At 38.2% G+C, this 27,309-nt stretch overlaps 2 protein-coding genes across 5 annotated transcripts; one reads left to right on the forward strand and one right to left on the reverse strand.

Annotated features, from left to right (window-relative positions):
- On the reverse strand, positions 1-13,808 carry LOC108679655. Of its 3 annotated transcripts, none has more exons than XM_047885343.1 (11): positions 13,734-13,808; positions 11,361-11,496; positions 9,308-9,442; positions 8,789-9,001; positions 8,327-8,471; positions 7,338-7,544; positions 6,219-6,367; positions 5,035-5,327; positions 3,965-4,110; positions 1,402-1,552; positions 1-497 (listed from the first exon to the last, which is right to left on the reverse strand). In XM_047885343.1, the coding sequence occupies exons 2-11, from the start codon at positions 11,397-11,399 to the stop codon at positions 242-244; spliced, it is 1,734 nt and encodes a 577-aa protein (XP_047741299.1). In that variant the 5' UTR covers positions 11,400-11,496; positions 13,734-13,808; the 3' UTR covers positions 1-241. The 3 variants fall into 3 exon arrangements, with proteins under 3 accessions (XP_047741299.1, XP_047741298.1, XP_047741300.1); XM_047885342.1 differs by lacking the exon at positions 13,734-13,808 and adding an exon at positions 13,652-13,727; XM_047885344.1 differs by lacking the exon at positions 13,734-13,808 and adding an exon at positions 12,352-12,469.
- Positions 13,809-16,877: 3,069 nt separating this feature from the next.
- Positions 16,878-26,793, forward strand: LOC108679659. 2 transcript variants are annotated; one of them, XM_047885340.1, is made up of 10 exons: positions 16,878-17,002; positions 17,459-17,599; positions 18,309-18,521; positions 19,249-19,399; positions 19,590-19,796; positions 20,815-20,975; positions 21,957-22,243; positions 23,354-23,499; positions 24,144-24,294; positions 25,285-26,793. In XM_047885340.1, the coding sequence occupies exons 1-10, from the start codon at positions 16,979-16,981 to the stop codon at positions 25,508-25,510; spliced, it is 1,707 nt and encodes a 568-aa protein (XP_047741296.1). In that variant the 5' UTR covers positions 16,878-16,978; the 3' UTR covers positions 25,511-26,793. The 2 variants fall into 2 exon arrangements, with proteins under 2 accessions (XP_047741296.1, XP_018023835.1); XM_018168346.2 differs by having other exon boundaries at positions 20,818-20,975.
- Positions 26,794-27,309: the final 516 nt, after the last annotated feature.

A 27,309-nucleotide genomic window follows, 5' to 3' on the forward strand; every position in this document is an offset into this window, starting at 1 on the left:
AGGCCCAATTTGAATTCAGCTGCTAGCTCCTATCCCCTAAAAATTCTGAATAGACAGTTTTTCGTGATCTGTCTATTATTTGCAAATTTAGATTTCAAACTCTGCTCTGTGATATTCAATTGTATTAATTAGTAATTTCTTCTATAAATTCTAAATTTTACGAACTGGCGATGGGGCATGACTCCGAAAAGTTTTCTATACAGACATGAATTTCTGTGGAATGTTCTTTGCTTTTAAATTTTTATTCGAAAGGAACAGATATATTTGGGAGGGCATTTGGATCTTGAGGGGGTAAGACAACCAGCCTACATTGTCGCTGGGAGTAAATTCTTGCCAAGGAGGCTACGTCGAAACTGCCCCCTACATTGGAGAGAACAACGAGCACAAGATTGGCTTTCAGGTCGAGGCAGAGAGAGCGGTGAGCCGACATCGTCAGACGACTGTTCAACAGAGTGAGTTTCCAGGCCGGAATCACTTGTGAGCCATTGGGCAGCGTACTGAAAAGTTCATTCACATCAAAATACAACCTTCACAAAAATAGCCTAAACATAATTATACTCGTACATGATCCCTGGACCCTATAAATTTAATGAGATAGCTTTAATATCTCGTTGGCCTCGATGAAGGCCATAAAATACAACAATATCTCTGCAAGATTGAATGTTGGACCACGAAGCCATAGTATGCCGACCTTATAATGCAACAGCTTAAACAGTAAATGATCGACACAAAAATAAAAATAAAATGGCAGTCTTGTTTCAACAATGATTTAATCATAGTGATATAACATAATAACATCCATACAGCTAGAATAACATAATAAGTGATATAACATAATAACATTGATCAATGACACACATCCGTACAGCTAGAATGGATTGCACTCGACTGAATGTATTATTTTAGAATTGCAAAAGAAATAGTTTACTACAGCAATCAAATTTTGATGCTTTGAATTGTAATTATCGATAGTATAAAAAAATTACAATTGAAAATGGATTTTTAGCTAAGAATTAAAAAATAATGCCAACTCTTACACAGAACGTTTTGACAAGAATGCCACAATGATAAACTCTAATATCAAGATTCTCAAGTGAAAGAATAACTTCGTGTAGAGACGTTACTATTTTTAATAACTTAGTCAAAAATACATACTGCATCTCAATGCCGTCTTTTCTGAATGCCTCATTTTTACGTTCGTAGAACTTTCATACTAATTCCTTAACGATGGAGACTAAAATAAAGACGATTAGCGTTTACACGAGATCAAGACGAGATAAAATGCAACACGATAAAACGCCCAGTAGGAAATTCCAACAGCACTGGAAGGCTTAATCTAAATAAATATCATCGTAAATCAATATCGTTAATAAGCACTGCACATCAAACGTTCATTGTTACCTTGTAGGTAGGAAGCGATCAGTGGCCTTCAAGAGCCAGTCAACGTCATCATCATTGATGTCCGAGACGATAATGGTGACGGGCTTCTCGCTGGCAGAGATACGCAACGGGTTGATGTCATACAATGGAAACCTTCGCTGGATGAAGATTTCTGTGAGCAATATTTTTAGTTAGTAATAAGGTCATCGTGAGTACTGGGTTCATTGAGAACCGAGCGAATCTAGTGAATTTTATCGAGTTTAAGAGTATCGAGTTTGTTGTGGGTATCGTGTTCATTGTGGGTATCGAGTTCATTGTGAGTATCGAGTTCATTGTGAGTATCGAGTTCATTGTGAGTATCGAGTTCATTGTGAGTATCGAGTTCATTGTGAGTATCCAGTTCATTTTGAGTATCGCGTTGTCGTGAGTATCGAGTTTGTCGTGAGTGTCGAGCTTGTATTCAGGGTTCGTACCGGTATTTAGAAAAAATTCCATGACTTTTCCATGACTCTCCATGACCATCAATATAATTTTTCAAGACTCGTATAAGACAGGTTTAGCATGATTGAAAGACTAATCGTGCATATTCTATCATTTCCTACAGTTGATAAATAGCAAACGTGTAAATGCATAGCTCTTCAAAGGCGGCATGGCTCTTCAAAGCTGCTTCCCCCATATTTGACACATCGGAGTCTTTCGAGCACAATGTACATATCGCCATACCTTCATGCTTTGGATGGCGAGCAAGCCAGTCACAATAAGCTTCTATTTTTAGCCACAAGTCATGAAATTTACACTTTCCAGGCATGGTGATGTGGAAATTGCACTCTGAAGATGGAACGCTGCCACTAAACATCAAAAAGTTGTCCAATGCAACTGAGCTCGGTGACCGAGCTCACGTGATTGGAGAACCGATCAGAACGCAGGAAACAAGAGACTGAACAAACAGTTTAACACACGCAGCACAGAAAAACAATTCATTTTTCTTCTTTTATTAGCAAATTCCATGACTTTCCATAACCTGAAATGAAATCCAATGACTTTTCAGGCCTGGAAAATGAAAAATCAAATTCCAGGACTTTCCAGGTTTTCCATGACCTGTACAAACCCTGTGTATTGAGTTTGTTGTGAGTATCGAGTTCAGTGTATCTAGTTCATTATGAGTGGAGCATTTATCTACAAAAAAAAAGTTACAACCTAGCATAGTTAGTTTGATCTAGGAATAATTTTTTGTTGGAATGCGAATGCAACCTAGGAATGCGATTCAAGTAATCTAGTGGCATTAAGGGGACCGGCTACCCTCCGGAAAAACTTCTACAGTTATTATCCGATCATCATGACACTTCACATACATACGTAAAATGTAAAAATAAGAACATTTTGCTTAGATGAATTTTTCGAAAAAATTGATAGAAAACGTGAAATTCATAGAAAACGGCTAAAAAGGGGTACTTAAGAAAATCTATCTCCTCCTACAAATATCATCCTACAACATCGAGACACGTATCACTCGGTTCGTAAGGACCATACCTAAAAATTTGATGATCACTTTTTTCATTTTCCCCTTAGTTTGTTTTTTATGCGCGTTTTATCCCATTTTTCTCATTTTTCCCCCCTCCCCCCCCTTCTCCCCATATAAAAAACGAGCCAGACAGAAATTCAAAAAAATGATCATCAAATTTTTAGGTAATTTCCTTATGAATCGAATGGTGTATGTCTCATTGCTGTAGCTTGAAAACTGTAGGAGGAGATAGGTTTTCCGTGACGATAAGTTGAACTTTTCAAACTTTTCAGGACGGCGCGACAAAGTCCCATGCACCTCGAAATAGGCACTCAATGTAGCATGGATACCAAACTACAGGCTTCTGTAGCCTAATCCACTCAAGGATGCTAGCAGCAACTTGTAGCGCACCAAAGAACTCTCTCACCCGCTTCCCTTTAAAGAGACGTCATGAACGTAAATATTGGCGTACAGCGATGGCAGTGGTACCATTGGAAAGAGCAGAATTCCAGCTTTCCGATGAGCACAAAAACCGAAAAACGCCAAAATTGAAAATTTTAGGGTAGCCGGTCCCCTTAAGTTTAGTCTAGCACAGTTAGTTTAATATAGCATAGTTAGTTTGATCTAGCAAAGTAAGTTTGATCTAGCATAGTTATTAGTTTAATCTAGCATAGTTCATTTGACCTAGCACTAGCAGTTATTTACAACTAGTATAATTTGTTTGACCAAGAATAGTTAGTTTGACATAGCACAGCTAGTTTGAGCTAGCAGCACTTCACCGAAATAAAGGCTAGCGAATATGGAAAAGTATATATATACGGTATATACTACATCAAATTGTGAGAGATTAAAATAATAAATAAATTTGGGCTACTTAACTCTGTAGTGGCAAAATTAGAATTTCCCAACATAATGAACGTAAAATTGTGAAATTTAGTCTAAAAAGCTCTTGCTTTTATAAATGGTTTAATCACGGTGCACAATAGCATGCTATAATACGCCATTTAATATGCAGATTAATGATGAATGGGGCAAGTGATCATGCTTAAAAAGTTGTACTTTGGCTGACAAGACCCAACTCGCCAAGAGTCATGAACGAGGCCGCACAGGAAGCAAGAGCGTTGAAGTCATCAGCGCACGTGACGATGGCGATGAAATGGACGACTGAAGATGGTAGTGATGACAGACCGGAGGCACTCAAACGCCCGTAAAACCACAGAAATTTGCAACTGAAAATTCGAGATGATAATTTACAGCCAGCAATTGGTAATGACGTTACAAAGTAATCGATACTCGCCAAATTTCAATGAGATTCAGCCATGTTTTGATTTAATCATCAGTGAAATTTCATAATGATGCTTTAATTCTCATCATAGTTACGGAGGTAAACCTCGTTCAAAGTCTAAAGAACTGCCATCACTTGAATTCAAAGCTTATATTTTATAAAATTTGAAACCATATATGGGTATGTAAACCATAAAACCAGCCATCAACCTTCAATCTGCTGGATTTGTCGGAACCTTGAGACTGTTTTCGGATTAATTTTTGGTGTTTTTAATTCTTCATTATCTGCATATTTTTGTCATTTTGTAATTATTTCAAACAATTTGGTTTTTGAGAAGTATTCTATTTACATGATTTTATACTTATGTCGAACCAAATTCCATCACTCAATGCGTCTTGTAACTTGACAATGAATGATTGATACATTTGAAACGTCGTTAAAGAAATAAAAATGTCCATCGGTACTCTGATTTTCGATTTACCAGTGTCAAAGAAAAATGTTGTTCGATCTATTGAGAAGGCTGATAAGAAAGTGGTCAATAAAACGAATTCTCTGGTCTTCAAAGAAACCTGCTTAAATTAACCATAAAAGTATATATACAGAAGCCATGAATATATTTTATATATTTGAACGCACGGTCATAGCCACAGCCTCAATATTATTTGTCAATATTTATAACTACATAGTTATAACAAGACAAAGTTTGCTTCAACAATGATATAAAGATGCAAGGAAGCAAAAGTAGAGGATATCAGTCATATTGATGTGGTGAGAAGCAATGAAGAGGTCACAGAGTATTTCAAGACTAGGACAGACTTGATCACTTCATAAGCATTACAGGAATTCCACAGTTACACTTATTACTCACGTGCCGTTCACAAGAAGTTGCAGGTATTCGTCGTCAAAGTTGTAGTTATGCCCGACATCTATAGAAACAATCGAGTCCCATTTAACGTATGCATCAGTTTTCGCCACCGCAAGAAGAGCAGATTTGAGAATTTTTTCTGAACCTGCAGTTTTATCCAGCCAGCAAACCTGGCAGAATTTGGGAGGCAGCTCTTCCATCAAATCCAAGGCCTTTTTGGCTGAAGAGGTGTCCGTAATTGAGAAAAACTTGTTCTTCCACATGAGGTCCCCTAATTCGACGGGTGATCCAAGCGTCTGGAACGTTACAAGAAACTACACGTGAGCGAGGACACTGTGCCGGGAGACTCGCACAATAACAATTGATTCTGAAAATCAATTTAATCAAATTATTTGTTCCGTCAGATGAACATTGAGAACATGCTCCAAGTATAAAATTCAATCTAAAACCATGAATTATTTGGACTAAACGTCCCGTAATCGAACATGTACTAAAAAAGGCGAGTATTTTGCATAATTTAAGCGAGACTGCATAAAAAGTTCACTAAATATGACAGTTTAGGCTGGCAAGGCTGTGAGGGGGGGGGGGGTGTTGGGCTTGCAAATGACAGCAACAATCAACAATGGTTTGTTTCAGATTGGTCATGCGCCCATCTCTCCTATTAACAGTGATGATTTACATAAGTTACTATTTTTGTAAATTGTTACAAATAGTTTGAATTCAACGCTTTCAATAATCTAGATACATTATTCGCAATTCATAAAAGCAATTTTCACTTCATTTGACAGTTAATGTTATCTTTAGTATGAGAGAAAATCTAATTACTGTTTCAACAGATGAAACACTTTGGTCGTCGTGAGCGGGGGAGCAAGAAAAGTCAATGGATAAAAAACCTGAAAATCATGGAACCGGATGCGTTACTAAAGATTTCAATATTTTCCTTGGATACAACTTCAATGGCAGTAAATGAATGAGACTTCATCAGCCAAACTTTCAAAACGCAAGGCTCGACGCACAAACATGACACCGGATCCCTTGCATGAGATTGCAACATTTGCCTAGTTCCAAATTCACAATAAAAATATACAAACCCCACATGTGCGATACGACATGAAATTATTCAATATTTCAATGTTCGCTACTATGAAAGAATTCCTATCGTGATTCATCCCTGTCAGTCTTCTTGCCTGGGCACCGATGGCGAGCATTTCATTTAAGATGATTTGCACCTGTCGCTCATCTTGCTCATTTGTTTCCTTCTTCTCTACAGAACCACTTCTCTTCAGGTCTGGCCAGTCTGCGCTCGTCTGCTTCTTAAGGAATACCACAAGGCGGCCTGCACAAAAAAGGCACTCATAATTAATGACGATTATTGACATCGTTGTTTTTACATTTTACAAAAACGCTGTTTTTTACATTTAACAAAATGCTATTTTTTTACATTATTAAGAGTTTTACATTCCGACATGACATGACATAACGCATGGTAAAAATAGATTGTTAAAATGTCACAAGACCCTGTCGATGACACACTATGCTTAAAAATAGTACAGTAATAATAAGTTGATGCATCATACCTCTTAACGCTTGCCAATTAATAAGGGCAAGATGATTGGAATTATTCATTTCAGGAATTTTGCAAAACATGAATAAATAGGAAAAAAAAATTGTTTAACAATAGAACTTTCAAAATCCTAACTTTAAAACATTTACTAAGAATGAGGAAAGTAATAATAATTCAAAAATTATCTCAACACAATAACTACGTAGAATAAGTACGGATGACATCGCATCAGAGTGTCCATTTAATAACCCGAACAGTTCAGGATTTTTTGCAACCACCCGAAAATGCAGAAATTTTTAGACTAGGATGAGGATGACATGTAATCTCTTAACTTGCCGGAAATTTGAGCGCTGGAGCTCAGAACGACTAAAGGAACGAATTGCATCCACATATCCGCATGATTATAGAATTCGAGAATATTGAAGTCACGAAATATCCTTGTTTTCAAGAAGATAATAAAGTAAGAGCTCATAATTTACGATCCGCAAAGCTACCTTAAAACGAGCGGCGGTGACAGGACACACGAAAACCAAGGCACGCGCAGTGCCATCAGTACGGCGAATTGTTCTGGGCTGATTGTTAGTTTAATCCTGAAGCCTCGTCTAGCATTTGCGGACAGGATTACGCTTTCATAATCCGGTCAGCTCATGATAATAATCGTTACATATCAAATAATATGACAATTCATCAATAAAAACTTGACACATATCATTAATAATCTGCATTTATGTTCAAAACAAACCTGGTTTAGTTTTGAACTTGCTCTCTTTGACGACGATAGCGTTAGTGAGGTCACCGACATGGAACTTGTAGTTGAGACCCGCGACGTCGGTGACGAGGACGCTGAACTGCCGCTCACTGTACGTGGTCTTCACGCTGCCGCCGTGCGCCTCGCTCAGCCCAGGCACGTCGATGTAGAGCTTCACGTACTCCGCTGACTGGTCCCAGGCTGACAAACCAAGCACAGCAGTTATAACTTCAACTTTAATACCAGCAACAAGTTCACCAAGACAGCAACAAGTTCAACAACACAGCAACAAGTTCAACAACACAGCAACAAGTTCACCAACACAGCAACAAGTTCATCAACACAGCAACAAGTTCAACAACACAGCAACAAGTTCATCAACACAGCAACAAGTTCAACAACACAGCAACAAGTTCACCAAGTCAGCAACAAGTTCAACAACACAGCAACAAGTTCATCAACCCAGCAACAAGTTCATCAACCCAGCAACAAGTTCATCAACCCAGCAACAAGTTCATCAACACAGCAACAAGTTCATCAAGACAGCAAGTTTATCAACACAGCAACAAGTTCATTAAGACAGCAACAAGTTCTTCAAGAAAGCAACAAGTTCATCAAGATCAAATTCAAAACGAAGAAGAAGCCACCATGGGTACTGGTTTTGGGAATTTTATACGATTTCTGATAAATGATGCAATTTAGAACAATCCCATCACTAAAATTTAAAACATATATAAAAATTAGAAATTGTTAATGCATTGGTAAATGTAAGTTAAGCAAAAGTTGAAGCTTACAAAAACTTCAAAAAATTTCCAAGACTGCCAATGTCAATATAATTTTTAAAACCATCAAATGATAAATGACCAGTGAATACGTTTATGAATATAAAAAGAAATAGCAAACAAAAATTAAATGAACGCCATCCTTACAGTTCATTTATAATTAACAGCTTATGGCATAGCAGCAGTAAGCTTAGCACCCACCAAACTGGCTTAGCGTCTTGGTGGGCAAGGCACTGCAGTGCGCGTCAAGACCAGTGTTGTCTTCACACAGCATGAGCCACGGGGACGATTCTAGGGTCGCACTCTTTGCAGGTTTCATGATTTTCGCTGCTAATTTGTCGTCATCCTGTACATTATACCATAATTAATTGATAGCAAAGTAAGTGTGCACAAGAGCTGTTTTGGGAGCAGATGAAATGGTTGTAAAAAGAAGGACAATGAGTTATTTGGCTGTGCAGCTTTCTATTCAGCGCCACTTTAGCATGTGTTTAAAACAGGATAAAATTGTTCATATCAAATGTTAATTCCAATGACTACAATAACTTGGAGTTAAGTCTTTTATCATCCAAAAACATACACACAAGTAACACACAGATATATATTTCATTATAAGGAGTTTTTTGGAGGCTTAATTAACAGGAAAGACTGATAGTTCCATCTCACCTCAATATTTTTGATGAGGAGTGCCAGAGATTTTTGGCACGTCACAAGGCGTTTCTTGAGTTCAACAACGGACATCTCTGTCTGAGACACCTCCAACAAAACGTCATGTATTTCCTGGTGAACTGAAAGCCTCATTTGTTCAAGCTCATCACGCAAACAAAGACAACTAGTAGTTTCTAGGAGTTCCTCCAATCGCTGCAGCCTTTCCGTTAACTGAAAAGTTATGGCACAGCTAAGGTTATTTTGCAGACTTATGCAATTGGGTGTAACACAAAATTGAATCATGAAATAATAATCATGAGGAACATTCTATGGGTTAAAACATGGTAAGTTAGTAAAAGCCAATAGCAACTCTTCAAAAATTAAATTTTCTCTCATTACATGCAAAAATAGTTTTAATACAGTGAAGAAATTCGCACTACTGATTCAACTTTAGAAAATTATTGGAATTACACTGCAAAAATTCAGTTAATTATGCTCACTAGAAATGCTAAAAAATACTTCAAATTTTAACGATACCTGCTTTCTTTCCTTGCCCAACTTGTGCCACTGCATTTTCTTCTCATACATCACAATTTCAGTGTCCAGGAATTTCTTGACCTTGGCCTCCTTGGCATGGTGATCCCTAAGCCTCTTTAACTCAGCCACATAATCCTTGAAAAAATTAAGGTGGGGGGATTAGTTTTAATGTTGCAGCAATGCTTTCATAACTATTATTTGGTTATTGATTACCACTGCTGAAGCAACACAGTAATCAAACCATGGTAACATGAGCTTTGCAAAGGGATCTCAACCACCTAACACATACTGTGCTTGCACACTTAAATCAGGGCCCATTTAATAATTAGTGAATTCAGATAGTCTGCTACTATGCATTCTTCTCATAAAAATTTGTGGGATTGAAAATCCTAAAGATGTAAATTGACTTTGAATCACGAGGATATACTTTTGTAACCATAGCTGCAGGCCATATTTATGTCCATAGGGTCTTGTATGATCAAGACCACCACACCAAACGTTATACATTTATTGAATCATTTCATGTACAATACAGGAATTTTTCTTTACTGGGTCATCATACCCAGACACCTACATTCATTACAAGTGCAGTGTGTCATCTATATGTAGACTCCTACATTCTCTTCACACAGGGTAAAATCCCTGCTGGGCTCACTTCTAAGAGATGTGTCAGAGAATCAGGTTTTGATATAAACATTTCCCTAAAATTTCTTGATGAATACCAACAAGAAGCTTAGACCAATCTCTTTACAAATCTCCTGTGGCAACATGGCACACAAAACTAAATTCTTGATCCATGGAAGGAAAAGAGCCCATTTTGAAAGAATAGAGGCAATCAGTGCTGGGTTAGGAGGCTTCATAGATTCATGGGACCTTATATGCCACATAGAAATGAATAATGGAAACCATTTAAAATTCATACTTCCCTCACTCAGAAACTTTGGTGGTCAAAAAGTTCACATAGACACAAACTGGTCAGGATGACCCACACAAAGGTGATAAAGTATCACCTTGTGGACAAGGTCTGCCTAATTAATCTCAGTGCTTCATAAATTAATTTATAAATTATGAATACTAAAAGAGTGGAATAAACTTCTTGACTCTAAAACACAAATGCACAGTAAAATAATCTATAAATATCAATTTGAAAATACATAAAATTGAAAGAAATTGGGATGATTGAGCAAAAAAAATTAAAGTTATTGCTATTAATTAATATACAAGCTTATCACATGTGACAGCAAATATCAAGTAATTGGTTTGTAACACACGGTATGCATTGAGAATTATAAATACTTAATATATCTACCCAAAAACATTTCAATTGTGAGATCACTCTAAATAATGAAAAAAAAATTTAATTTTAGACATCTAAAATAAGAAAAATAACATTGTAATTTATTCATTACAGTGATTACACATTAGTAAAAGTGGATTAACAAAATTCACAATTTTTTTATTCACAATTTTTCTGCTGATCTTTGAGAAAATTTACCCAAGTACCATACTAAACTGACAACAATGCACCTTTGCCCAATAATGAGCCCACTTTTATGCATACAAATGATATGATTGATGGTCGTTCATAATTTCAAGGCCATATCTATTTGGTGAAAAGTCTTTATCTGAAGGTTGGTGCCATAATTATACATATGGGTGGTGTGGATTACTGTCTTTATGGATTGGGCACTCAGTGTGTCAAAATAATTAATGAACTGAGAAACAGCATTTGGGATGGAATCATGGGACTTTGTGAAATCGTTTTGGGCTTTGTAAGTTTTGGGCTAAATAAAAAATCAATTACTAATTTAGATTTTTGTAAACTATATTGAAACATACACATTCAAATTACCCTCAAACCTCTTGATGAAAGTTGAAGAAAGTCTGTGTTAAATATTGGTACAAACATGTTTTACCTTAATTAAAATTACTTTTGTTTGAAATGAGTAACGAGTTTCTGCAGAAATGATTCTCAAATCTCAGGGGACAGGGATTATCTAAGAAAAGCTAAGTGCATTAGGCTCCAAATTTACTAATATACAGTTGTCCAAACCTTATCAATTGTATCTTGATCTTTGTCATTAGCATCCATCCTTGTGTGGCACTCTGGCACGTAGGTTGTCCACCCACAGCAAACGCACAAAAGGTTCTTGATCAGATGTACTGGTTTCTCTGAATATCTGCCATATCTGAAAAGAAACAGAATGTTTATAATTTCAATTCAAGTTGATAAAAGAAAATTATGTGTTTAATGCTTCTACAAAATACAAATGAGAGCATTTGGAATTCTTGGAATGTAGGAAATGGTTGGTCATTTAGGTCCACCAGGACAGCTGAAGCACTTCAGTGCTACTCACTTGAAGAGCAGGGGGGAAAACAGTATGGCCACGTGCTCCAATACAAGCGGGCCGGCAGCAGCACCCTCATCCCGCTACAATAGGAGCAGGACAAGCGTGCTGCTGCTGCCGCCGGCCTCCTCATAATTGGAGCACATAGTAACAAACCAGAGACTTTTCAGAATCAGTACAATTTAAATTTCTTCATTTACCCAAAATTTCAACCAATTTCTTTGTATAATAATGCTGGCATCTGATACTTTACTGGTCTACTTGAAGGTTTCAAAAATGAACTTGAAGGAGAGTCTAAAAACTAAGCTTTCCCACTAAGTTGGAGAGCGCATTTGTATTGAAGCGTGCGGCTGTCTTGCTTGTATTGGAGCCAGCGGGCTTTTATTTTTGGCCACTGCGCTCCTCAATTAGATAGGTACATGGTCATTTAGAATCCATTTAGAATGGCCGCCCACCAACATGAATGAGAGCATACTGTCACTTTCAATAATTTAGTTGCTTCTAGGCTAACCCTAACTAACCTAAAAATTGCTAATGCATGTGTCTTTCAATAATAGCAAAACATTTCTACCTATTTGCCAACAATCTTAATTTGTACTTGAACAATAAACTGAGAAAATTAAAATTCCAAGTATGTCTACCAATTTTATTTTTAACAATTTAAAAGACACATTCATACAAGTAATAACACATTACCTTAGTGAAGAAAAAGGTTATGAAGATGAAATTTCAGCCTCTACACTAAGATTTTTATTAGCTTACTGCCATCACACAGTCATCACCTAAATAGAGCCACAACTCCACTCCGGTCTCTTGTACCGTCACTACACCAAACACTCTAGCTGCCAGCCTGCCACTAAATGACTAATCAATAAAAACCATATAACATTAGCCAGAATTACAATTTATTGGGTTCTATTACAAAATTCTTTTCAAATCAAACTTGTAGGCTGTGGCCCAGCCACCCAGGCTCAGCCTCAGCATTGTCAACAAAATAGATTGTTAATTTTGAATGCAAGTGAGTAGGTAAGTAACATTAGAGCTGTGGCAAAATCAGTGTGCATAATGGCACTGACTACAAATCAGAATAATTCTATCCAGAATCATCTAAAATAGATCTAAACTGCGCTACAAGATGATTCTAATATGGTTCAGGTCAGTACTCACTACTCACTACTCAGTAGGCACTAGGCAGCATAGTGGCAAACCAGAGATTTTTAGAATCAGTTCATTTTTAATTTCCTCATTTACTCAAGATTTTAACAGATTTCTTATGTATGATAATTCTGGTATCCAAGATACTTTACTGGTCTACTTATAGGACTCAAAAATGAACTTGAGGAAGAGTCTAAAAAATTCTCTGCTTTGCCACTATGCTAGGCAGTAGCTCTTTTAAAGTGTGAAGTTGCAACTTGCAGTTGCAAGCTCAACTGTACATTAGCCTAAATGATTAATGATTAAGCATATCATATCCCCCCTAGTCCTTGCTGGAACTGCCCGACTGGAGTTCTCAGTAGTCAGTTCTGGACTGCCGAATGATGAATTTTGATTCCTGACAATTAGAAATTAGTTACCAACTACCAAGTAAGTGATGCAAAATGCAAATATTCGATAATACTTATAGAAATTTTGAGTTGTTGGAGAGTGGCGACTGGCGAGAGGTTTATAACTATCGTTTGTGGTGAAAAAAATCCGGTCAAAGGACCTATTTGACCTCCTATGAATAAGTCACGACTGACGACTCCACGTTGAGTGCAAGAATTGGCGACATGTCACGACCACGTCAGGTCTATTATTCATTTTCAGCACCAGGCGACATCACTCATCACTGTGACACTGTGATATAGAAAACCATCAGAATCAGCATCAAATGGTTTGTTTTCCTATGGATACCTCCGAATGGCTCCGATTACCTCGTACAAAATTCCCAAAATAGATATGACTACCCTGAAGCTTGACTACCGATGAAATAGTTCAAATAGCGCTCGCTACTCACACTAGCAGCTCCCACCGTCGCCGCTGACCTTCTCTCCTCACGAGTCAAGACTGTCTGTCACCAGTCACCATCACTGACTCACCATCAGTCCATCACGCTGCCAGACTCGTTTTGAACGCGTATAAACAACGTTCTCCAAAGAGCGAAAGTGCTTGCTTGCTTGCTTTGTTGGAGGTGTAGAGGTGGTCTCAGTCAGGCCAACTGTCACACCTGGACATGGCATTACTTAATGTTTTTCCAATACTGATTTTTCCAACCACTTATAGGTTTAATTAGCTCATAGGAGCACTGCAACTATATCATGGTTTTTGTTGATCTTCTTGGTCCTGATGATTCAATGTGTGGTTTTTCAGATAACCATCAATTGTTTGTGGAATTGCAGTTTTTCTATGTTTTCAAGCGGTCTTATTCCTCTTCATAGTATTTCCCATTAGCTGATGCTTGATTGAAGTGCTGATGTTGTTTTCCTTTTGTTTCAGCTGATCCAGGTGGGTTGGTTCCTCTTCAAAGTGTCTCCAAACGTCCAGTACTTGTGAGGAACGCAGCAACACCAGCAGCCCTACCTGGCCTCAGACCTGCAGAGCCGTTGAAAACTTCATCAGTTCAACCCACCGCTTTGACCCTTAATCGTTAACAAACAGCTGCTTCCGGAGTGAATCGTCCAAGGCGCAGCACTCCGATAATCCATCGAAGAACAGAACAGAACTTCAACTGCTGCCCCTGAAGTGCGTGAGTCGGTGAGTGTCAAATAATTATACTATATTATATAGTTATGATATATGTTTGGATTGTTGGACGCCTAGAGTGGCAACGGTGAACATTTAACACTTTTTGTTGCCTTTCCTCAAGTTCATTTATGAGCCCTATATGTAGATTCTAAGATTGTAGACCAGTCACCAGTAAGTATCATGGATATCACTACCTCTACCAGTACCAGCATTTTCAAACATAAGAAATTTATTGAAATATTGAGTAAATGAGGAAATTAAAAATGAACTGAATCTGAATCTAAAAATCTCTGGGTTGCCAACTGGTCAGTTGCCACTTGCCACTATCATTGCAGTGATTGCACTACTGTATATCTGACTTATTGTTTGTCAGTGAGCCAAGTCACATGACTCACATCCAGACAGTAACAGGACCAGACAGTCCAGACTGACTGGCTGCACTGGGCCACTGGCAATAGCTCTGTCAGCAGGCTCATCTAAGGCCTCAAGCCCTCAACTGGTTGCTGGTGAAAACTCAAAATACCTAGTATTCAAAATTTGTGATGAGCTAGTTTATAAGGAGCTGTGGTGGTGCAGTGGTGAGAGACTCTGTCTCTTGCACCCAGGACCCAGCTCCCACTCTCCCAGGTTCGAGTCCCACTGAGGAAAGTTCATCCGGTTCCAGGAAGCTCGGCTCATGGTCAAGTTTCAACTTCACCATTCATCTAACTCTGGTTGATAAATGAGTACCTGGCTTGTCCAGGCTCCAGGGTGTTGTGTAGTGCAATAAAATGGTTCTGGCAGGTCAGCAAGCCAGTGATGGTTGTAGAACTACCAGTGGCAGTGGGCAGTGGCACCAAGCCACCAACTCAATCAAGTGCCCGGATAAACTGACCAGTGACCCATAGTGGCAAAGCAGAGGCCAGAGAGTTTTTTAGACTCTCCCTCAAGTTCATTTTTGAGTTCTATAAGTAGACCAGTAAAGTATCCTGGATACCAGCAGTATCATACTTGAGAAATTGGTTTAAATCTTGAGTAAATGAAGAAATTAAAAATGAACTGATTCTAAAAAAGCTCTGGTTTGCCACTATGCAGTGACCTATGATCACCTATCACCCCCCAGGGCCCCCTTCCTAGTCGCCAGTCGCCACTACCAGGATGGGCAATTACAACACAACAGCTATTTTATAATTTATGAAGGATGGGGCAAAAAAAAATCAAAATTTGATCATCTCATGAACTGATGAAGTCGGTGCACAATCTATGACATTCTATACACAATTTTGTGATGACTGATGATGCATTAATTTTTTGTCAAGTAAAATTTTTTGCTGAGCAAGAAAAATGGCTGCAATTTTTTGTGGAATGAGTTATGCAAATTCTGTCAGTTGCGTTTTTAAGCCAACACCTTTGTGCAACTTATATGTAAGTAAAATTTTTCAATAGGCTATTACTTTTTCCTACAGACCTTAGAAGAGGTACCCTTCTTAAATCTCACTTCTTACACTTTTTTCAGGGATTTTTTAGAGGTAGTAAATGTATGATTTCTTAACTTGCTTTATGCTGCATAGATAGGAAAAATGTTGAGCTTTACGCCACTATTTTTAGTTTCAATTATTTAATTAGTTTAGATGCTACAATGGTTCTACAAAATGTTGGAGGACTGTCCTCAGTGTCCTGATTTACTCCGTCCGTCCCTTATTACTCCGTTTGACGGTATATATATCTCATGCCAGGCAGGAGTCAATTAGTAAGTTGCTGCAATTTTTTTTGTTTCAAAACAGTTGACACAGCCTTAGTGAACATTTAGAATTCAAATGTTAGAAGTACCCCTAGCAATGTCTCTGTACAAGTCTGTCAGAGTTTGGACTGACATGAAACTTCAGAATCTTGAGTTATATTTTGATGCATTTGTGTACTATTGGTGTGTGTTTATTTTTGAAGCTTTATATTGGAAATTTAAAAGGGTTGTTTGACCTTAATGCCTTATATCCATAATGCTACTTGTACTGAAATCAGTGAAATGTTACCAGAATTATATAAATACTGACTAAATATTAAATTGAAAATTCTAATGAAAATAAGCTGAGGAAAGTAGTAGATATCTCAAATATTAAAATTTGATGATGTTGGAAATAATGCTGTTAATGAGTATCAAGGTGAAAACACAAGAAAATTACTTCTTGACTATTTATATATTTAGGTAGTTCTTTTAATATATTTTTAACCTTCTTGCTGAGTTGAGCAGGCTACTTCGGGCCATTTACTGTCACACAACTCCTGAATGAATGTGCAATTAATCTCGAGGTTCTGTAGGAATTCTAACCACAATGGTGGCATTTTTTATGGTTTGTAGTGTATTTTTTTTATTACTATTATTTTTTTTTCTTTGCTTGGTGCTTGCAGAAGACTATTCATAGCATTATAAGCACATTTAGAAGATTTGACTAGATTTTTCATTCTAATATCTTCATACCCACTTCTGACAGGTTTTTCAGGAAAAATATTTATTATTTAAATATATATTTTATCTGTAATACAAAGGACATTTCTTCACAAAAATTATCGAGTATCAAATAAGAGATCAATTTCAGGTCAACAGGTCTCCTAACAGGCAAGGATGGGCAGCCATGACATGAAGGAGGTGAGTCTCTTGAAAGAATAATGCCCATTGAAATGTTTTTGTCCTGAATTATATATACTTACTTTACTTGAGTTGTATAAATTATAATAGATAATTATGTCTACTTACAGCGTTATCAGTAAAAGTTGCCAATTATTCTTTATAAGAATGTTTATACATAATTATTATAAGATATCTTTTGGTTGACTATGAAAGTTTTAGTTTTTCTCTGTACTATAATGATTGTTAGTTTATCATCCAATCATGTTATTAATGAATTTTGTGTGTATAAGTGTCTACTTAGCATTTTATTGTCAATTATTCAACACATTACATCAATCATAAAAATTAATGGCTCTCAGAAGATCTAGAGAAACATAAAAAAGTCCCAGTGTACACAAACCATGTAGGCACACAATTTTCTGTTTGCTGCATTCTTTGATCATTATTTATAATAGATTTTTTCTTCTTTTGCAGCTCAATGATTACCTCAAAAATTTGGAGCTCCTCAAAAATAGACAACATGAATCTGCAGAGCTCACTAAGTTACTTGAAAAAGAAATTGTTCTTTGCAAGGAGAAAATAGACTTCTCTGGGTTAAGTAATATGAATGAGCAGGTTAGTTCTATTCTTTACTGAATTCATTTTATATATTTTTTCAAACTTTCTCTTATGATCATTTTATGAAGAAATGAACTAAAAGAACTTGATTTACTTATTCATGCATTTAGTGAAACTTGACTTCAGAGCTTCATAAAAGAAAACAATGAAGCCTGAGGCGTTGAGCCATGTGCATTGTGAATGTGGACTAAAAATAACTTTTACTGAAAGTTATGACAAATTTTGTAGGCTTGTTTGTTGATACCAAACTGATATAAATTCCTGACCCTGATCATTGGTATTTGACTCTAATTTGAATAGAGGATGTTTTTTGTTTTATTTAATTTGCATGAAGATATTTTTTATTTAGCAAAGATTCTACATTAAGCAACTACAAAGATTCAAATGGTGTTTAATTCTAGTAGATATGAGTAGTGCCATTATTTGAACCTCAGAGCCTGATGACTCAATTATAATTTCAAGGCACCATTAACATATTCTTTCTTGACCTCAAATGTAGATGAATTTCCAAATTTGGTTCTTTTTATCTTGAAACTCATGTATTTAATTAAAAAGACATATGTGTATGATAAGTATACAGTAGCAATTATAAGTATAAAGTATATAATTATAGGTATACAGTAGCCAGTTGTTGCTTCTAATGACTTTAAAATTTCTTGAATGTAGAATCTGAAATGATGAAATACCAGTTTTATCTTATTTGCAGGTAATGGGCCTCATGAGTAAATTGGTTGAGCTTCTGAACACCACCAGCTGCCAAGTATTCAGAGAGCCTCTAAAGATTAAGCTTACTGAGCTCCAGGAGCGGGTGGAGCAAGTGATGAAGGGACTCTTGCAAGGCAAGACATCCTGTGCTGAAGCAACTGAACAACTCTTTGATTGCCAAGAGATGCTGGCTCGTATCATCTATGACTTAAATGTAATAGAAATTAGGATAATGTTTGTTATATACCTATGTTATTTCCAATTTTGTTTATTATTTTCATAGTCTGATTAGTTATCATAAAGTCATGCCTACATATTGGCATGGGCATATTTTCGACTGAATTGTTGGTACACTCATGATAGGTGCAAGACTGATCAAACCCCAAAGACCTTGGCAATATCTTTGAGCGGTTAATGTTATTTAGGCTAACATTATGGCGACATGTAAAATGGTGATTTTCATATATTCTGCTAATATATCAGTCAATAAATCCCACTATGAAAAGTATTTAGTTATTAGAAAATTCTTTGAAGCATTGTTTTTTTGAGCACATTAATAAGAAATTGTATTGATGATTATGTATCATGAACACAGTATTATGGAAGGAGCTTTTTATTTGCCAATGCAAGCATATGCTTGCATTGGCCAGATGTGGACTGGCCAGACAGAAGCTATAAATTTGGATCATGGCTTATGGTTGCCAAATTTTGATTTTGTTGATACAAAAACCATTTGATATATTTTTGTGTATCCCAAGAAGACAATAAATAATTTAGTAAGTCAGTTCTTGTTCTCCTAGCCTTGATCAAGCAGCAGTTCCCTAGTTTTGGATGTTCTCAAAGTGGCCTTTATATTTCAATCACAATTAAAGTTAAATCTCTGGAGGCTTTAATCTTAATGCAATTCAAAGGTTTTAAATGTTTGCGGTAATTCAATACAGGATGAACAGGAAAAAAAGTGTAACTCTCTGAAGTCAAAGCCCAAGTCCAAGAAAAAAACTTCTTCTAGCTCCTGGCTGAAGCTTTGCGATTCCAACACAGAATTTGATGCTCATTGTAGCAGCCTGCCAACGGTCGCAGTGGAGGACTATGGTTAGTCAGTGTTTATCTCTCATATGAATGTTTATTTAATTGATATTGAATCGTGAATAATTTTCTCATTGAAAATGCCTAAATAAAAGAAGATAAACTCAATGTTGGGTTCAAGTCTTCCTTCTTGCTTTATTTTATTGCCTGTCATCATGTGCTTTCTTTAGCTCTATACAATGACCTATATCCTCAGAATGGAATCAGTCGGAGAAGTTTGTGAAGATTTATATAGATATTGATGGGTTGGAGGAGACACATAGCAAGAAAGTGAGCTCGATTTTTGGAGAGCATCACATGAGTCTTCTGGCTTCTGACATCAATGGAAGAAACTACAAGTTCATTCTTCAGAACCTGAGAGAAGCCATAGATATCAAGGACAGCAAGATTCGGTTAAAGATGGGTATGCATGTCTGTAAATTTTCACATTTTTAGAAATGATCAAATTTGCAAGTGAAATATAAAAAATCACCTAATATTCTCGGCAATAATAATTGACAGCAGCTTTTTCCCAATAGATTATCACCAAGTCTGTGGCCCTGAAGATACATTGTTGCTTGAGTTGTTACTGTTCTCAGATTGTGTTTATAAAATTAATTTATAAAGATTGCTTGCAATATTCCATGTGTTTGGTGTAATTATCATGTTCTATTATTCAATTTTGACTTTCTATTCATTTAAATTGGACTATCAAATAAGGATCTGGTATTATTCCATGCCTGGAGCCTCGAGACTTCCACACAGATAACAGATTTTGAATTTACATATTTTCACCATCAATCAATAGATACTGTTTTGATTTAATTTTTTCAGAATTGCTTTCGATTTTTAGTTAATTTTTTATGATTTGCTACAAAGGTTTTCAACATATTTAGACTAATAGTAAGATATAACATCAAGAATATTTACAATTCCTTTTTATATTTAATCTTAACAAAATGAAAATTGGTACATCTGGTCACAAAATTACAATCATCTCAAGGAAGCCATAAATGGACTAAACGTTTTTTGAATTTCTGCAAAGAAAAACTAATTTTGTTTTCTTATTATTTCAATTACCAATACAAACAATTGTTCCTACTAGATCAATTGCAGCAATGAGGTCATTACCCTGCAGCCACTGCCTCTTTACTGCATTTTTTCAGTTAGCTGATCTGCTGCCCCTACAAGAACTAATCTCTTGTCCTCCAGCAGAGCACCTGGCTGGTGGCACTTGTTTAGTTAGCTGATCTGCTGCCCCACACAGGACTAATCTCTGGTCCTCCAGCAGAGCGCCGGGCAGGTGGCGCTTGTTTAGTTAACTGACCTGCTGCCCCACACAAGAGCTAATCTCTTGTCCTCCAGCAGAGCGCCGGGCAGGTGGCGCTTGTTTAGTTAACTGATCTGCTGCCCCACACAAGAGCTAATCTCTTGTCCTCCAGCAGAGCGCGTGGTCGTCTTCATGAAGAAGAAGAACCCCAACATACACTGGACGAGCTTGACAGTTTCAGAGGCAGACAGGAGGAGCAGCGGCGCTCAGCGCCAACTCAGCCAAGCTCACGTGGACTTCAATGAATTCTCGTCGCTTATGAAGTTGTTGAAGGTGAGTCTTTTGAGGCAATGTGGCAAATGTTCTGTTTGGTGCCAGAACAAAATTTATTGAGTCATATTTTACTTTTGCTAGTTAATTTGTGAGTGCACTTGTTAGTTATAAAAGTTCTTTATTTCAATATTGGAGTTACTGATGTTATGCCGCCATATTGTTTAACGTTTCGTCGTTTCATTCTTGAGTTTTTGTTGCAATTGCGTAGACTTTCAGCCTAAATGCAGGAAGGGCAAAGACTACATGCCGACTTTATTTATTACAACCTAATAGCTGCACGATGTGCCAAGTACCACCAGCTGTACAACTCGATTGAGAATTTCATTTAGAGGATGCTGTCTCTCCCATTAGTGTCATTAATGTCTTGCACCTGCATTCATCGAAATTAAAAACACTTTCTCACAATTTCTTGATTTCTGCCTTCATCTTCATCATCTTGAAGTTCTCTACCTCCGTGTCCGTGCCATCGCTCGGCTCCACACATCACATTTTCGTAGAGCATCGTACTAATCTCGTTGTACGTCAGACTCTTGGAAGGCTCTTAAAGAATAGCTCGTCAATCTAGCTTACCTTCAGAGGATATGTTCTTGTCAGCATTCAGACTCGTCTTGCTAATGTTTCTTCCTTGACTGTCTTTTGCCCGGACATTTGAACCGCTTCCTCGATTAACCCTTTATTCATAGCTCGTGTACTTCGACTTATCCTACCATACACCCCGTTCAATTTCTCCCTAATTTTGACTTGGCATATTTCTTTATAAATTTTGCTAGTAAAAAACATTCTTCTAATGGTTTATAACAAAATAGTAAGGTATTTTACCGCCATATTTAAACTTTTTAAAGTAGACACATTATAATATAGCTCTCTAACTCTTCTCATGTTGCAATACATTTCCAGAGTAAAAGTAAAGTTTGTTATGGTGATATACTAATGTATTATGTCGAGATGTAATCTGAAATCCATTACTTTTGTCGTGAGAAGGAAGCGCCTTCAGTAGACATGCATAAAGACGTGATGGATGCCGGATGCTACGTCGGCCACTCGTCCGCCAGCTACACGACTGTGCTGCAACGAGTCAAGACCAAGGCTCCCAGACTGATGATGGTGTACCTGAGGTTCCCTGGCTCCGCTGATGTTGCGACATGTGAGGCGGCGCTGGCAGAACTGGTCCAGTTTGATTGCTGTTTCAGCCTACACAACGCTCAGTACCTCCACTCGCCTGACGTTGATGAAGATGACCGTCTCGTTAAGCTCTTCAAGGGCGCACCGTGAGTCACGCTTGCGTTAATTTCGAAATATGTAAACTATTTTTCAACATTTGTCTACCGTTTGTAAGGCATAATATGTTTCTGCAAGACGATACTTAATTGGTTAATTTTCTGCTTTTTTTATTGTAGTTGTGAAGTTTGCAAAAACTTTGAGCCACTAATTTCGAATTGAATTAGTTTTCCAACGTCGAAACTCTTAATTGTACGATTTATTTGCATTTGTTTGTAAATCAATAATTATGTACACAGATAATAGTTATTAGATAAGACAACTCTTCGCATCTGGCATGTGATCATTGGAGTCTCCGGTAATTATCGAAGAATTTGATTCGCCCCAGATTGTTGAATACATATTTTATTTCTGCAGAGACATCTCCCTCTTCTTTAAGTGCCGGTGGAAGTGAAGGGTGTGAATGTGAACTACAGGAAACCGTCGTTCCCATAACTGTACTTTTTGACTGTTCATTTGTAGGATTTTAATGCATCATCTGCTGGATAATTTTGCCATTAACAAATATATATGAGACCGCACGCGTCAAGCAGCGGTATCATACACGCGACAGTAAGTTGCTGGACGTACCCCAGCTACACAGGATCAGCAGTCGTTTAGTTTTATTAGTCAGTTAGTAGCTGACCGTGACCCCTGAGTCATACGAAAGCTGTTTAGCTAGAAACTGATGGCAGTGATATCTGACAGCCTTAGTTTGTTATCTATGTAGAGTCGTGTTTACTACCACCAGTGTCTGATGCTTTCGCCTTGCATACCTGGATTAATGTCTTCTAATGATTTACGTGCTCTAATGCTGTACGATACGGACAGTTGACGTCCCGTATTTTAATAGTCCCGAAGTGAGTTTAGTCGGAATCTGAGAATAATGAAGAGTTCCTAAATTGAGACTCAACGTGCGAATATTTCTGTATCAAATTTCTCTCATGAGCGCTCAGTGTTCTTCGACTGTAACCTAAAGCTCTTAATTAATTACTATTTTTAATTCACAGTTCCTAAATTAAGACTACACGTTCGAAGCTGGAGTTTTCCATCATTTCTTGTTTCAGTAAATTCTTGAAGATTAGTTGACGTGAGTGAAGTAATTAACTTATTTGTTACAGCGGTAAGTTGGTTTCGTTCAGTGGCAGCCTGGGCGCCGACGCCATCTCAGCGCTGCCCCCCGCTATGCTCGAGCTGCAGCTCAGCGTGACGCGCGCTGACCAGCTCAGCGCTCTCTGCGCCATGCCCACTCGCGCTCAGTCTCTGCGTCAGTTTTCAGTATACACTCTAGCATTAGGTTCTTGTTTTACATCATGGCACGAGGTTCTTGTTTTACATCATGGCACGAGGTTCTTGTTTTACATCATGGCATGAGGTTCTTGTTTTACATCATGGCATGAGGTTCTTACCTGAACTCTGAGGCGAGGTTTTTGTTTGATAACGCGCTGTCAAGCCTGCTCATTTATATATCATTTTTCATGTCCGGGGCAGTGTCAGGACTGCGGGGACGGATTTGTATATTGTTCTCAATTTTATTTTCCGAATGTTAACGTGATATTTAGCTTGTATAATATTACCTCTAGGATATTTCCAATTGCCTTGAATTGTCTCAAGTTGGTACTTATGTGCGCAAAAAAATTTTTACTCCAAAAATATCTGCAGTGTAAATTCAGTCTTTTAATATAATTACCCTGGCCTAATTACCTTCTTAATTAAAGTTTAAGCATACCGAGATTGGCATTGTTGAATTAAAACACTTTTAAAGGTCGAAAAAAATCGTTTTAGGTCACATAACGTTTCATATATTTTGTAATTACTTTTCTACAATATATATTACAGAACAACTTTTCTACTACTATACCGGTATATGTAATTAAACATTGCGTATATTTCTGATATTTGAATGTGCAGATGTGCGCATCGCTACGAGCCTCGCCCTGGCGGACCTGTCGCCGCTGCCGGCGCAGGTACCCGTGATACCGACGACGCTGGTCTTCCACGGCATCACGGACCAACACGTGGAGTGGCTGCTGGAGGCCGTGGCCATCCTGCTGCCCTCGAGGTGAGCTTGGCAGTCCAACACGTGGAGTGGCTGCTGGGGGCCGTGGCCATCCTGCTGCCCACGAGGTGAGCTTGGCAGTCCAACACGTGGAGTGGCTGCTGGAGGCCGTGGCCATCCTGCTGCCCACGAGGTGAGCTTGGCAGTCCAACACGTGGAATGGCTGCTGGAGGCCGTGGCCATCCTGCTGCCCACGAGGTGAGCTTGGCAGTCCAACACGTGGAATGGCTGCTGGGGGCCGTGGCCATCCTGCTGCCCACGAGGTGAGCTTGGCAGTCCAACACGTGGAATGGCTGCTGGGGGCCGTGGCCATCCTGCTGCCCACGAGGTGAGCTTGGCAGTCCAACACGTGGAATGGCTGCTGGAGGCCGTGGCCATCCTGCTGCCCACGAGGTGAGCTTGGCAGTCCAACACGTGGAATGGCTGCTGGGGGCCGTGGCCATCCTGCTGCCCACGAGGTGAGCTTGGCAGTCTAACGCGTGGAGTAGCCATTACTATTCACGATTCGGACAGACGGTAAAAATCATAGTATGTTTATTCATCACAAAAAAGTATGTTTATTCATTACATTCGCCATCCGTCTTACTATGCTATTGACATTGAATATTGTAGGAGGAAGTTTCTTGAATCTTCTAGAGCGAAAAGAATGCTTATCATATTTTTGCTAATGACGGTGAGGGCAGTTCGAATTTATTAGCTTTCTAATTCCCTTATCTGATTTCAAGTCGTCTTGAGTCGCAGAATGTACCAACTTCTCTGTCTCAGTAGTTACTTGCTGGCGGTCAAGGAGGTTTCAGATGCAGATATTTCAACCTTTATCTCATCAACAATTTTATAATGAAAATTCTCTTACTAACTCCAAATGACGCTGACATTTTTTCTGATTTTCCCTGTTCTCTGCCAGAAGTTTATTTTCATTAAATATTGTGAACTTTAAACCTAAGGAAAACACGTTAAAACTTTCCATCGTAAAATTCCAGTATATCTTTGCAGTGTCCTACCAAGTAATAGAGTCTCGGTGAGGCCGGTCTGTAGGCTGGAGTTGATAGCGTGCGCTGCGTCGCCCGCGGCGCACCTTCATCTCGCCACGGCGCTGCCCTGCGACGCCATCTCTATGCAGATCCAGCAGCTTGGATTCAACCCTGACCCTGAGCTGCTTCTTGCGTACGCAAATCGAGGATGTATACTTGGCGTATTGTCAACTGTCATGGCCGCCTAGCTTTGTTATTTCGTAATTATTGGCTTGCTGCTGTGGTGTTATTGACTTGCTGCTGTGGTGTTACTGACTCGCTGCTGTTGTGTTATTAGCTTGCTGCTGTTGTGTTATTGACTTGCTGCTGTTGTGTTATTGACTTGCTGCTGTTGTGTTATTGACTTGCTGCTGTTGTGTTATTGACTTGCTGCTGTTGTGTTGTCCGGCGAGTGAAGTAGTATGGCAGGCATTTACTAGTCTAACTTTGCTGCAATTCTGTGATACCGGCTCAATGTTCTGGGGCATTTTTAAATATTTATTTATATCCTAACCTACTCGCAGCATCGCTGAATTTGTTTCGCAATAATTACTTTTGATATCAGCTTTGCAACATTTTTTCCGTTTCCAAATTGAACTAATATTATTTAGCAAGGAAGACATTAAATTCTCATAGTTCTAGCCTTTCGATAGTAGAAACCTCCCTAGTACTCGAAAGCCATAGCCAGGTCACTCAGTAACTTAACTGCAAACTCATGAAAACGCGACTCCTTGGTATTCTTTCGGCTTTCTTATGGCGAGTTAAAGGCTTTTATTTCTGAAGATAATCATAAATGTTATCGCTGTAGCTTTTTTTTCAAACTTCGCCATCGCGAACTTCCAAACATCGGTTCAGCTAAAAATTTACTAATCACTACGGTGTATGTTTGGCATTTTTTTATATCCTGTGTCAAGTATTATATTGAGTTGACTTTGTGTGTCACTTCAATCAATACCGGTATTACTTTAAATCCATTTTTACATCAAGGAAAATAGTTACAGTAACATCTGGTTGATGTGGACAGTTGTTATGCCTATATTACCTTCGCAATGTAGTAATTTATTCCCACTAGAAGGACGACATCTATCTTATAGGTGATTGAAGAATGAAATGGCCGACATAAGTTGTATTCCTAGCTAGAAACGGTATCGATGTAATGGTTGTAATATGCCTATTTAGAATACATTGTCGGCAAACACGGACAAATTGTGGAATTTGTCGATTCTCTGTGCAGATGGCAGAGTATGGAGTTGTCGCTGTATCGCGATCGTGGCTGTGAACTTTGTAGTCTTTTATATGTATACTGTAACTGTGAATAAGATTTATTTTGATTACTATTCAATTATCGTGTACTTAGTAGCTACGCCTTATTGATCAGACTTCCAGAGTACAGCTTCCATGCGCTTTACACTTCTTATGTGATGTAGTTTATCCCAACAAAATTAGGAATATATTTTCAAGACTTTGAGTGCTAATGAATATTACAAACCTACTCTGTGTTGATTTCTTTAATGAAAGGAACCCCACACCATCAACTCCCTCCATGAACGTTACGACGAAGTCCGTAGCAGGAAGTCCGCTGACGCGTGTCTGCCCGTCATTTGCCTTTTGGATTTCGCAACGCCAGGGTATTTGTTCCTGAGCATCGCATCTCGTGATGTCTTATTGCATGTCGAACTTCTGGGTGTTGTGTAGGCATTAAGGTAAGTTAGTAGGCAGACAGGACTCGATGCCTTTTCTCCGGTCCCGTTTATATTGCCGGCCGTGTAAGTGCCATCTTGTACGAATGTAGTGATATTTAGCAGTGCAGTGTGCTTGTAGCCTCAAGAAAAGATACGCTATGAACTTCTCTCGATCAACATTTCCTGAACACAATCTTTTCTGTTTATCAATCGCATATATGTCCGAATTCACGGCTTGTGAATTTCGCTCATGTATATGCACTTTCCTAAAGTCAAAAATACGTCTGTAAAAACAAGTATTGCGATTGTCACTCGTGTTGCTAGGG

The sequence above is a fragment of the Hyalella azteca genome, unplaced genomic scaffold (genome assembly GCF_000764305.2).
Source record: "Hyalella azteca isolate HAZT.00-mixed unplaced genomic scaffold, Hazt_2.0.2 contig17671, whole genome shotgun sequence".
In the NCBI taxonomy this organism is placed as follows: Eukaryota; Metazoa; Arthropoda; class Malacostraca; order Amphipoda; family Hyalellidae; genus Hyalella; species Hyalella azteca.